Genomic DNA, 14719 nt, shown 5'->3' with positions numbered 1-14719 from the left:
TATGCGTCAAACGAAATCCAGTCGATTTTGTTTGACATATGTGCTATGGTGTTGGCATTCAAAGCCGAGCGGATCCCTTAAATCTAACGTATTATAAGATACATTCCTTTTAACATCTCCACATGGATAATTTTAGGATTATTCAGTGGAATATAAAAGGACTTGTGAATAATTATATCGATCTTCAATTACTCCTAAAAGATTTAAATCCACAATTCGTATCTTTACAAGAAACCCACCTACCACACAACTCACAACTTATTGCCCCCAAGGCTTACACCTCATACACAGCAAATAAACCTGAAAATACCACAGCGAAAAGCGGCGTTGCAGTATTGATTAAAAATAATATACCCCACAAAAGGATTTTCAACAATTCAAGCATCTTAAACATCGTTATGGAAATTTCTTTAAACATGAAATTTACCATAATTTCTGTCTACATTAACCCAAATGAACCTTTTTCAGTATCTGATGTACAAGATATTTTTTCTGACATACATACGCCAGTGCTGTTCATCGGTGATGTCAACAGTTGGAATACCATCTGGGGGTCTATCAAGAATAACTCCAGAGGTGTAATTTTGGAAAATGCTCTGAATATCCAAAATTTATGCGTAATTAATGATGGCAAACCCACCCATCTATCAACTTTTGGGACATTTACAAATGTAGATATCGCATGCTGTTCTCCATCTCTCCTCCCGCTGGTCCAGAGTTACACGCTTTAAGATCTTTATGGAAGCGACCATTATCCCATTACTTCCAACATCAATTTCGGTTCTCCCTTCATTAAAGTAAAACCATCTTATAAATACAACCTAAATAAGGCTGAATGGAGCTCCTATAGGTCAAATGTCAATAACGAATTAGTCACCAAAAATCTTAATGGGAACCCCAACAAAGTAAATGCCATTATTACTAAAGCTATTCGCAAAGCTTGCAACAAAAATATTCCCATTACTAAACACACCTCTAAGAAATATGTTCCATGGTGGAACAGTGAGCTAAACTACCTTCGTAAGAACAAATTAACTACGTATCGCAAGCTTAGAAAATCTCCGTCCTCCGTAAATTTTAAATTATATAAAAAGGCCAATGCGAAATTTCGATACGAATCAAAAAAGGCAAAGGCTATCTGTTTTTACAATTTTTCCAATACTATAAGCCGTGATATGCCTCTTAGTCTTGTATGGCAAAAGGTGAACAAAATGACCAAGAAAAGTGTGAATCATATTTTTACAACAATGGAGTCCAATGGGGCTCGTATTACCGATCCAGTGGAAATTGCGAACCATTTTGGCAACAAATGGAATCATCCAATAACAACATTTCGGTGGAATTTCGTTCTGCTAAAAGTGATATTCCCCACTCTTCTTGCAATACACCTTCAAACAAACATGCAGCAATTATCGAATCAGCGATCACACATATAGAACTTGAGTGTGCATTGAAGAAAGTGAAGGGCATCACCCCAGGGCGGGATAATATTTCTTATCCCATGATACAAAATTTGTCTGACAGCACCAAATCTGGGTTGAATCTGGCAACGTTGTTATGTACAGATAATTATTTTTCTCGTGCTCCGGTGAAATTAATTAAATCGCGGAAAATAGTAGTCATTTTTAAAGAAAATTGTATAATTTTGCTGCGTGCATTATTCTTTATCGGTTGAAATATTGGGTTTTTGATTATTGTACCTGTTTCAACAATACCAATTGTTTTATTTTTCATTGCTTGGCTTCAGCATTATAGCACACACATACATACTTCGTTTTTGACGTTTAGCCATGGCGCCTTCACCATGTGTTCAAAAGAAAACAAACGACAATGGAACGTCCAAGGGTGTTGCAAAACAGTTGATTTGTCCTGTTTGCGATTCACATATTACCAAAGGTGTATATAAAATGGGATGCTCTGTTTGCGGAAAATATTTTCATCTGAAATGTATTGGCTATTCTATTACTGCTGTAAAGAACAATAAATCCCTAAACTACACATGCGCCGCGTGCAAGAAGGCACGAGCACATTCATCAAATGGGAATGGTGCTTCCAGTAGCAATTCAAGCTTATCTGTTCAGCGAGACAATTTGGCATCTGATAAAGCAATGCCTGCTGTTGATGATGTATTAAACAGCAGTGCAATGCAGTCTTGGCTAAGTGACAATATGGAGCGTATTCAGAAATGGCTGTTTCGATGAAGAGAAGTATTGACGAGCAAATGAAGCGGTATGCTGATGATTTCCAGAATATGGTTGATGGTGTCCTTGCGTCGTTACGGAAGGAATTTCTAGATAATCTTCAGAAAGCAAAGGAGGATATAAGGGCTTGCGATGGAAAAGTAGCCGTCGTTGCTGATTCTTGTCGTTCTATTAAAGATGATCTTGGTCATTGCATTCAAAAAATATAATCACTTAACAACAAAGTAGAATATATGGAAAAACCAAATTATATTCTGCAAAGGCGACTAAACCGTTCGAATATTGTTATAAGGGGTATTCCCCGGGGTATGGCAGATATCTCCCAGGCAGTCCTATCCATTTTCGACCTTTGCAATGTGAACTTGAGTGTAGCTGACATTCAACATTGTTGTTATTTTGAAAATGGGAAGTCTGTGCTAGTTAAACTCAATTCTGTGCTGACCAGTGATATTATAATGGCAAATTATCATCGCCGACACCCAATTTTACTCAGAGATGTTATAGGAGGAAACATGCATTCTCGTGTGTACTTGTTCGATCATCTTACTCCTAATGCTGTAGAGCTGGTAAATGCTTGTCGCAAGCATATTGACAAAGATGTTGCAACATGGTACAAAATAATTAATGGTGATAACCCGTGTGCTAGAGTCACGTTTGCTAATGGTGGAATTAAGACTATTAATTTACGTGATTGTACACAAATTCTCCGTGAGTTGGATGAATCAGGCGAGCATTAAGTGAACGCAAATGTTATGAAATCAGCTGCTGCGTAATCAAGGTGCCCGTTTATGGAGTAGTGGCTCTCAAAATATTTATTTATGAAGATGTTTTGCAATTCCTTGGTCTTGGTTGAAGAGTTGTGTCTCCTCCAAGACAATTTCCATACCTGCGTACACCCTTATACGAAATGATCGACCGAATTCTAGAGGAGGTGGGGTAGGGATTTACGTTTTAAAGCGTCTAAAATTTAAAGTTGTTTATCGATCAACAAACTATGGTGTAAGCGAGTCTCTGTTTATTGAAGTAGATAATGGATTTGTTAAAACTCTTTTTGGCGTTGTTTATTTGCCGCATGGCAACGTTGATGTTTTTGAGGAATCTCATTGCGACCTTTTTGCAAGGTATTCTAATATTATAGTTGTAGGTGATTTCAACTATAATTTATTTGATTCTACAAAATCAAGGAGAATGAGGGAAATATCATTGAGATTAGGACTTACCATATCTCATAATTCTCTTCCTACCCATTTCGATATATCTCACACATCGACTTCTTTAATTGACTTTATGCTTTTTAGTCGCCCCACGTTGTTGAAGCATTGCTCTCAGCTACAATGCCCTTCCATTTCACATCATGCCCTTATTTTTGCATCGATGGATTTTTTTGTTTTTCCTCAAGAGCAACACTTTGAATATCGCGATTTTAACCAAATAGATTGGGACAGCTTATTCCGGTATTTATCCAGCGTCTCAATTGATAATGCTTTTTTGTCGGCTGATGTTAATTCTCAAATACATGCGCTAAATAGTGTCATAAACGATTTATATTCGTTTGTTCCCACGGTTTGTCGTCGTATCAATTGTCGTTTAGACTCTTGGTTAAAATCCGGAGTAGTGGTTGTTTGGACGATGACTCTGACTCGGAGGAGTCTCCGGTCAACGTTGAAGATCTAAATGATTTCTTCATACAACCATCTTCTACAGTGGATTCGGGTCCTTTGGATCTTACTGGGTATAATGGTCAAGGTTATTCTTTTTCATTCAGTTGTGTGTTTGAGGAGGACGTTATTCGTGCTTTGGGTGCTGTCAAGTCTAATGCGGTGGGTTCGGACGGTATCCCTGTCAAATTTTTGAAGCTTATTTTCCCTTATTTGTCTGCTTACTTTCTGAATTTTTTTAATACGATTTTCACGACGTCAACATATCCTTCTTGTTGGAAAAGCGCCAGGGTTGTTCCCATTCCCAAAAATAAGAGACCTTTCGCTATGGACAATTTGCGTCCAATCAGCATACTACCAGCACTTTCTAAGGTGGCAGAGCACTTAATGAAGTACCAAATTTCGGACTACATTGAAGGAAACAAGATTTTAAATAATTTTCAGTTTGGCTTCAGGCATGGACATAGTACCACTGCCCATTTACTTCATCTTACTGACACAATTAGGGAGGCTGTTGATGCTGGTAGTTTTGCTGTTTTGGTAGCTCTTGATCTATCGAAAGCTTTCGATAGGGTAGATTACCAACTTTTGATTAAGAAATTGAAAGATTATTTTCATTTTAGTAGTTCTGCGTGTAAATTAATTTACTCCTATATTTCCGAACGTTCGCAGTTTGTTCACTATAATGGTGTTTATTCCAGTGAGAGGCTGATTAGCAGTGGTGTTCCCCAAGGATCTGTCTTGGGACCACTTCTTTTTATAATGTATATTAATGATATACCTAATTGTATAACTACTGATAACTGTTTTCCCTTTTTTTATGCGGATGACATGCACTTGTTTTTTAGAAACAACGTTATTACTGACTTAGAATCTGATATTAATTACACATTAGAGTCTATAAGCCGTTGGCTGGCCTCGAATAATTTCACAGTTAATGTAGGAAAATCGAAGTCTATGCTACTTAAGCCTATGAGAAGTGCATCTCCAGATATTTACGTATGCATGAACGGATCTAATTTAGAACTTGTGGATGAAATGAAGTGTTTAGGCTGTATTCTTGATGATAGACTTAATTTTTCCAACCATATTCAATTTCTTTATTCTGGTGTAGTATCCACCTTGCGCAAGTTGTACTGTAGCAATTTGTATTTGCCGCAATTTATTCGGAAACGTCTTGCATTTGCTTTGCTTATGTCTCGTGTGTCATATTGTATTGAGTTAGTTTCTGGCACTTGCCAGGACAATTTAAGAAAGATTGAGAGGTTGTATAACATGATTTTGCGTTTTGTTTTTAAGTTAAAGCGTTATGATCATGTCTCCAGCTACTCACTGCATTTTTTGGGAGTTCCCTTTAACATATATGTTGAACAACGTTTATTGAAAATGTTTTATTCTATAGTCCGCACTAATTGCCCTGAGTTGTTGCGCATCAAGTTCATTTTTTCGCGTTCAAATCGCCAAACACAACTTATATTTCCTCACTTTTCTTCCATGATTTTCGAGCGGTCGTTCATTGTAAGGGTAGCACGGATATGGAACCAACTTCCCGTGCTATTACGTACTTTCGCAATTCCTGTCCATATATTTGCAAGAAAATATGCTGAATTTGCCCTTAATCGAATTTAATTTGCTGTTTGATTAACAGTGTTACCAGAGTAGTTCTTATAATATAAGATAAAATTCATTGAATTTTTTATTACGTTGTAATAATCATTCTGATATTACTTATGCATTTGGGGAACCACTATTTATGCCTTTTGCATTGTTTTTAGGTTTATAATTAATTTTGTATTACGAATTTAATATTGTTATAGTAGTTGCTATTTAAATGGTTAAGTATATTGTAATGTAAATTATGTTGGCTATGTTTAGCTTATGCATTACTATGTATGAAATAAATGAAATGAAATTGATATATCTATATAATTCAGTATTCGATACTGGTATAATCCCACACTCATGGAAATCTGCAATTATTGTACCAATACCCAAGCCGCACAAAACTAAGACAAATTTTTCATCGTATCGACCTATTTCCCTACTGCCTTGCCTCTCCAAACTATTAGAACGTATCATATCTAACCGTCTGTCATGGTACCTCAATATACGTAATCTGATAGCCGCTAATCAAGTGGCTTACAAAGCTAATCAAGGCTGCATTGATGCACTCCTACATATAGATTTTTATGCGACCAAAGCTATTTCTGCCAAAAACCATGCATCAATTTTATCTATTGATTTCGAAAAGTATTTCGATCGCATAGGTATGCATATCATTTTGGATTCGTTGTCATCTTGGGGTGTAGGTGGCAAAATATTCAACTTTGTAAAATCTTTCCTTAGTGGGCGCTCCTCGCGTCCGAATCAACAACTATCTCTCGGACCAATTTACGTTGGACAATGGCATCCCACAGGGTTCTCCTTTGTCCGTTATACTTTTTCAAATCGCGTTCAACCAGATTAGCAACATCATAAATAAGTTTCCTAAAGTTTACCACTGCCTTTACGCTGACGACCTTTATATTATGAGCTGCAATAAAGACAACAATGCAACCAATATTCAATTTTCTAATATTATCAACGAAATTAGTACTTGGAGCAACGTGTCAGGTGCCAAAATATCTTCTACGAAGTCATCAATTCTTCATATATGCCGAAAGCACAATTGTATACCTGTACCCATATCCACAAGTGGTTTAAATATCCCATACGTCGACGAACTAAAAATCTGGGGGGTGATTTTCGAAAAAAAAACTATAGATGGAAGCAGCATATTATTAAGCTAAAAAAGATCTGTTAGCTAGGTGTAACGTAATCAAGTACCTGTCCTCCAGAAGTTTTGTACACATAAACACCCCTAATCGACTATGGTTTATACCTCTTTGGCACCAGTCCCAAATCTACTCTAAAGCAAATTAAAGCTGTCTACCATGACAGCATAGGATGTAGTATCTATGCCTACAGAACTACGCCCATTAACACGTTACTCATCGAATCTGGGATGCCATCCCTAGAACAAAGAATCGTTGATTCCCGGAACCGTTTGTTACCAAAAATCTTGTCTTCTAAATCTTCCATCATTGATGCAGATATTTCAAAAGTTTTGAAAGTAAAAAGGACTCCTAAAATTCCATCGGTGTTATATCTATCTATAATGAATAACGTTCTGAATTTTAAAAACAAGCTATCCAGCTATGCTGTATATAACTTTATAACAAATTCTCGCTTCATTATATAACAAAATTATTCTCTAATTTGTAATTAGTATTATTACAAAAGCGCTAGCTGATGGCCTTAGTAACCAATGCTACCTTCTTTTATTAACTTTGTATTTACTACTAGTTAATGTAATAAATAAATAAATAAAAGAAAGATACTTTGTTTTTAAATTGTAGATGTGCATTACTCTAAAAATGATTTGTGTCAAATATTTTTTTTTTTTTTTAATGTAACCGCAACTTCTTAACGTTCTAGTCTGATTGCGTGACCGTGAAAAAGATGTAAGCGACACAAATTACCGTTTTATTGAAGATATTCCACAAATTATTTATTTGCTGTATGTTGTCACTTTGGATATACTAATATACGGAACAGCTGATGTCACACATGTGAAAAAGCAGATGGTCTGATGGCGGCCTTAGTAAATAGGCATGGTAGAATAAGAAAAGGTAGCAGCAATACACAGCTGATTGAACTGGGTTGTAACGTTAGTGTCAAATTTTATATGACATTTTATACATTTATTTATATTTCGATGTACATTAGGGACATATATTTTTTGAGAAAAAAAATATCATTCGGAAAAAAAACATTTCCCAGAAAGACTTCTTCATATCAATGATATGTAACCTCCTCCAAGTTTGAACGATAAGCCGCGCAGTAAATACCCGCTTGTAGAGGCGATACAACGTTTGTTAATATGTGAGGTATTTTGTTAAAATTAAAAAAAATAAAGCCCTAATAAACATGTGCTTCTTTGATTTCTAAAACAAAACATTGAAACAGCTTATCCTTTTTCTATGAATTTCCAGCGACCCCAAACTTTTCTGCAAGAATTCTACTTTCTGCGAGAATTTATGCATTTAGTGGAATGATGTGGAACCATAAAAATTGAAAATGTAACGAATTTTCATTCATGTTTTCCAAAATATTCAACCAAATGTGAAAAATTATTAGTTTTTTAAATTCCAATAATTTCTAGACATTTCCTTGTTTTGTTTACAAATACAACTGGCAGTAACGTTACAAACAAAAACAAATTCCTTTGTGGTTGTTGTTCGAGTTGTATTTGTTGTAGTACTAACTTTACCTTGTATTTGTTCTACCATGGTAAATAGGATTTAGGAACGGAACTATACGAAAATTTAATAAAAAAAATTTTGCTTAGATCAAAATTTATTCAATAAAAATGGTCTCCTGTAAAATTTGCTTTTTGTCGCTTACACCTTTTTCGCGGGAAGGGATTGATACATAAAGGTGGTTCTGCGACCATTATTTCGATGTGTTACAAACTTTGAGCCAAACCAATGTTTAATATGCTCTTCACATAGTGGAGTAGGGTTTAAAAATAAGTGGTTCTAATGAAGATCTCAAGAGCTTTACAATTATACCCAATCAATTGACATAAAAACAGAAACTTTTAAAGTCCATATCGCGGCAAAAGTGGACTTCTGCGAGAAAAAAAAAATGATTTGGCATACTCAGGGCACCATTGGTCAAAATGACATGATCCGCGTCGGGGGTCGGGGCCTAAAACCTGACATGAGCTTTAAAGTTTTCATTTCACATTTTCATAGAACCAGAATTGGAACCTTCATTAATATAAACTCATGTTAAATTTAATTTTTACCCCTTTCAGCATCCAATCATCACTTTCACTTTCCCTAAAAAAATTAAATTAGTTTCCTACCGCTATTAACCCCCACCAATGGCTGTATTTAAATTAATTATACGATTAAACGGTTCAGAAAATACAAAATTTGAGCAGCTTTATTTAATAAAAACAATGAAATAAATATGTATTTATTTTAATAATAATATTTTTGTTGTAGGTTTGTATTTGTTAATCCCAAACGTGTTAATAGCAGACATAACATTCCTTTGTTGTTGTTGTTATGGTTGTTATGTGAGAACTTTAATTGTAATTATATGTACTCTCATTTTGAGTAGAGACACACAACACCACAACAATTGTGTCAAAGGTCGTTACCATTTATGACAATGACGGTGTTAAGTGACTCAACTAAAATGTTCATTGGAATGATTGTAATATGTTTATATACAGACTTAACAACATTTATTAACCAGGAAGACATTAGGAGTTGTGAGTAGGTATAAAAATAATTTTATTGATTCAATGTTGTTGTCTTGAATCTTTTTTATTTTGTTTTCATTTTTTAGTGCATAATGGTTAATGTTTAAAACTATAACTAGTAGGTATTTACAAATGTATAAACTTTTTTTATAGAAAGAAAATCTCATACGTATGTCTAATCATTGTTTTGATTGATAATGCCAAGAGAAGAGAGTACAAAGGTCTAATTTCATTCAAATGATTTGTGTGTTTTTCTTTTTCTTATGAGGAAATCAGATTTCATTCTCCCTCTCTCGCAATTAACCTCTCTGTTAATATTTTTGAAATGGGATAATTGGGGCATACTTTGTTTGTTGATATCTATGAATGAATTATAATAAATACATGTTTCGTTTTATACAGTCTTGATGTTATTAACCTTTGTACTCATCGTTAGTTAAATACATTTAAATTTTAGTTGTTAAAATAAAGTAATTTCTTGTGATCCTATTTTCACTCTCTCTCTCTCTTGGGCTACAATAACATTTGTCCTGCTGATTTACCACATGATGACAAATGTGCCAAAAAACATGCATTGGATTCTGCTGATTTAGCCAAATGTTTTCATTAATATTTTTTGTATAAATAAACAACTAAATAAATAAAAAACACAGAAAATACAATTTATATTGATTTTTATTTTGCTTTTTTTTATCATCTTTACAATTACAAAATAAATTTAAAAAAAATGATAATTACAAAAGAAAAGTATAAAATTAAAAAATTTTGTTTTAAAATCATAATATAATATAATTTTAAAATGGTTGGAGGCCTAGAAAAATCTTTATAAATTCAATATTTCAAAAACAAAAATCATTTGCCTAGTGGAGTGTTTTCTTCGGTAATCACCAAGCAAATTTGCGACAAAAAAAATTCTTTGGTCAAAGCAATCTTATCAAAAATTTTAAATTTAGTTCCAATATTCTTCATCATCTACTTAACATAATCGCAAACATTTGGGAGATATTTTGCCTTTTTCATAGCCAGCCAGTAGCAGCCAGCGGCTGGTGGTGGTTCGTTTCGCTTTTTTTCTATTTTGGGTTTGTCCCAAACTATGGTTAATGCGATTAGTTATAGATTAGATAGATTATAGATTTGTATAGCAACTACAAATCGTTATAATTCATACATACAATATAGTACACACATTTTACATATAAAGTAAAAGTTATTTATACTTATAAAAAAAAGTTAACTAACCTTAGAAAAAGAGTAGTGCAAAATTTGCACCCTAACTTGCTAATAGTACATAGGTAGGTGTATAACACTCAAAAGCCAATCTGGTGTATACATCTTATCTTGATCTTGACCATCAATATAAGTAGTATATCGTTGCTGTTGTTGTTGTTATTGGGGGGCATTGACGTTCGGCCATAAATCTTCAAGATTAGCCGAACTATTTCGCACTACAGTCTAAAACAAAAAAACATACACATACATACATATAATAATACACATAAAACAATAAACATACATCATCTATTGTATGGATCGCTTTGGGTACAAATACTACAATTCAATTATTAAAATTAAAATAGTAAAAAATAAAATAAAAATAATAATAACAATGACAACAACAAAAAAAAAAATTAACAATTATCCACTTTGCATTTTTGCGTTTCTAATTATACTGCTTTTGTTTCTCATTAGGTTCCAATTTACGGAAACACCAATTACCCAAACCGTCGAATTCCAAAATGTGGGTATGGAATTTCCACAAAGTGGGTCGATGTGTAATGGTCAATAGGGTAATGCCCATCTGTTTGGCACTTTCATACATGTTGCTCTCCACATCGATGGACACGGCACTGGTACATTCATCTAGCAAAGCATATTTGGGCTTGTGATAGAATAGACGGGCCACAGCCATACGTTGTTTTTCACCTCCGGACAAGATATCCTTCCAATCACGTACCACATCAAAACCATCACGATCAACAATATGTTCCAATGTGACCATTCTCATAATACTTCTCAGTTCCTCCATTGTCACACCTTTGCGCAGCATATCTTCACGACTATCGGGATAGATAATTTGATCACAGAGACTGCCAATGGACATGTAGGGACGTTGAGGAATATAGAACATACAAGGTTTCTCCTCCACTGGTTTGGGTATGTGTAATTCACCCGAATAAATGGGCCATAGGCCACTTAAAATACGGAACAAACTTGATTTGCCACAACCATTGGGACCGGTAATCAACAAATGCATGCCGGGTTCAATGTCCAAATTCAAACAAGGCACAACAACATCACAATTTGGTGTAACCACAGGTACGGCGCGCACAGATATGGTTGTACTGTCAGGGCTGGTGTATACAATGCGACCCTTGGCCACAGGCAAGCCATTGCGGAACTCAATCAAACTTGTCGATTCATTACTCTTGGCCACGGTGTTCTTATTGTAAATACCCTGGGCCGTTTCTTCGAATACCTCAAACATACCAGCCACACGACTAGTGTAACCGGCCAGGGCCACAATTTCTTTGTAGGAAGACATTAGACGTTCAATGGCATCGGCAGCTGAAATCAACAGATTACGTGCCGTTGTCAGGTACTGGGTACGGTCACTAACCAAGGAGTCTTTGGAAGCACCGGCTGTGGCAGATGCACCAGCTGATCCCGTCAAGATGGGCAATGATACCATAACCATGCCGGTACCAGACCATACGTATTTCATAAAGAACTGTTCCAGCATAACGAACCACAATTTTTGCACAAAAATATTGTTCATTTGTTTGACCAGACGATTATAGGCATGTCTCAATTGTTGCAGTTCCACCTTGTGGCCACCATAGAAGGCAATTTCTTCAGCATTGGTAATGATCCGCGAATGGATGTGTCTCAAATAACCATAACGATTAGCTTCCTCGGCCACCAATTGACCAAATTTAGGTGACAGCGTTCTCATAACATAGGCTGACAGCATGATCACAGATCCCGACAACAAGGGACCAGAGAAGATATTCGAATCCATCTTCTGTGTGGAACGCATCAAAGACAAACCAATGAGCATAAGATCAAAGCATGGTTTCGTTACACTACCATACAAATGGGCAATTGAGGTGGCAAACACATTAATATCCTCGGTAAGACGATGATCGGCATTTTCAATACGTCCATCCAAATTGGAGACACGATAGTAGTTTTGATTCTTGAAATACAAACGATATGCATGACGCACTAATCGTGTACGGAATGCCAAAGCCAATTTACTTTCCAGGAAACGTATCATGGAATTGACAAAGGTGGCGGGTATGGCAATACCAAACCACTTCATCAACAGCCAAAAGAATTTCTTGACATCTTTTCGTACAATATATTTGACAATAGTACCCTCCAACTGGGCCACATAAATACTAAGGAAGGTACGTGATATTAAACACAGTGTATGGACTCCCAATAAACCTGTCTCATAACTCATGGGTTTGGGAATCATAATCTTGATCATTTGTGACAGTTGTTTGAAGAATTCTTTGTTTAGGCCAGGTTCATTCTTTGATTTTTTATTCTTTAAATTCTGTGCAACCAACAGTTTCTCTGCCTCAGCCAATTTGCTCTCTTCTTCATCGCTCTCTTGTGTTTGGAAGGCAACCTTTTTGTTTGATTTTTCATTCTTTCGTTTATTTTTAATTAACAATGGTACGGCCATTTTGAGGGACCAGGCCATTATGGCAGCACCTACAAGGGCATGTGTTATCACAGGCTTCGGAAGACCGAGCTGATCAATTTTGTCTGAGAATTTCGAAAATACAGCCATGTTGAAACTTCTTTGCGTGTCTGTCGTCTATCTCGTTGTATGTTTGCAGAAAATTCAGTATGTTGCAATATTCTCTGTTCGATTTCCGTCGTTGTTGATGAAATCCCAACTAGAAACCAGTCCCACCACCGAGATGTAAGGCAAGTTCCTCGTTGTAGTTTTGTATTTTTTTAATTTTCTTTTTTTATTTGTTACTCGTTCTCGGTCGTTTTAAAAATCTTTTGTTTATGTTATTAGTTGTTTCTTCTTATTCTACGCACCACTTCGACACGACGAGGCCTTAACGCACTACTTGACCCGTTCACCACCCACCGCTAACTGAAACATTAAGTAGCCTGCTGGAGATCGGATCGATGGTGATTTGATTTCAGAACTTCAGTAGCAGCAGTGCGGCAGCAGCAGGAAACGATAACGACGGACGACATGCGACACACGACGACCAGTTCCGAGAAAAGAGAACAAACCATATAGCGTAAGATTATTGCGCAAAAATTAGTTTAAAGATCAAGCAAAGGTTGCAAGTTTATATATACATACATCATACGTATATGTACGTACAACACCAACTAGCTGACTGACAGACGGGACGGACGAGCTGGCTGAGCGGTTACTACTGACTGACTAATATGTACATAGTCTGTCTTTTTGTATACAAATAGCAAAAAATGAAACAAAATAGTTCCAGTCTTTCTTTCTTTATCTGCTAACTGAACTCATAATCTTTTGAGGGGTTTATTAGACACTTTTGCTTAGACTAAACACCACTTGCTGCTGGCTGAGAACCCGATTAAATAAATACTGAGGCTCTTCTAGATTTGTTTTTGTTACAATTGGCCATAATCGTTGAACGTTGAGAGTCGTATTAGTACAAATCTCTTTTCTTTGTTTTGCAAAAATCAAAAATTTATTTACTCCAGACCAGATGTAGCAACATTGCACCCATCATTGGTTTGTGGTTTTTGTTATTCGTATATGGAAAACGACAAGGACACTGTGTGTATGTTTCCCAATTATAATTGAAAGTTATTTTATTTTTGTATAAAATAATAAATATTAATACAACAGCAAAAGAAACGTTCTATTGTTGAGTCTTTTTTGTTCTTATCGCCTTGTATCGAGGTCTTTGTTTAATTGTATTTGTAAACATTCATTTTTTGCAAACAGGGTGACTCATAAGTGTCAGAAAGGCTATCGTAAAGAAAAGCTATAGGTTGGTTCACATTACATAGTGTGATTAGTGACAAACGTAATGTATTAAAAATTATTTTAAATTAATTAATTAAAAGGAAATCAATTTTTTTATTTTTACCGTTAAAAATTCATCATATTTAAAAAAAATATTGTAAAACTAGATCGATGTAAACATATTAAATGTTGGGGTGTTATACTAAAATCAACAATTTCAGGTTTAAAATTGATTAAAAATTGTACATATTTTACAAAATAACATTAGTTTGCAAACTCAGTCACCCTCAACATTTTGTATTGATCAACGATTGGACAAGAGAATTCTGCACATACTAAACACCGGTTCGATATTGTTGAAAAACACTGGATAAATAATGCACATTTTAAATAACTTTTACTTCAAAATTAATATTTTTACATTTTTGCCATTATTTAATTAAAATCACTTGCTTTTAATACATTCATGATAGTGGCAGTTCCATAGCACATTGAACAGTCTCCTTGGATTGATGTTTTTTTTTAATAATTAGTAACATCTTTTGAACATCTTTGA

The 14719-nt window shown here is 35.2% G+C and overlaps 1 protein-coding gene across 1 annotated transcript; it reads right to left on the bottom strand.

The window, feature by feature from the left end:
* Positions 1 to 9833: 9833 nt before the first annotated feature.
* Positions 9834 to 14122, bottom strand: Abcd1 (ATP binding cassette subfamily D). Its single transcript, XM_073971873.1, has 2 exons — positions 13516 to 14122; positions 9834 to 13351 (listed from the first exon to the last, which is right to left on the bottom strand). Exon 2 carries the CDS (start codon positions 12976 to 12978, stop codon positions 10837 to 10839), a length of 2142 nt encoding a protein of 713 aa, XP_073827974.1. The 5' UTR covers positions 12979 to 13351; positions 13516 to 14122; the 3' UTR covers positions 9834 to 10836.
* Between the last annotated feature and the right edge of the window lie 597 nt (positions 14123 to 14719).

This window comes from Musca autumnalis, unplaced genomic scaffold (assembly GCF_047663935.1).
Source record: "Musca autumnalis isolate F117 unplaced genomic scaffold, ASM4766393v1 scaffold_1, whole genome shotgun sequence".
NCBI classification, from domain to species: Eukaryota; Metazoa; Arthropoda; class Insecta; order Diptera; family Muscidae; genus Musca; species Musca autumnalis.
Note: the sequence above shows the minus strand (reverse complement) of the source record. Positions and strands in the feature narration are given on the sequence as shown.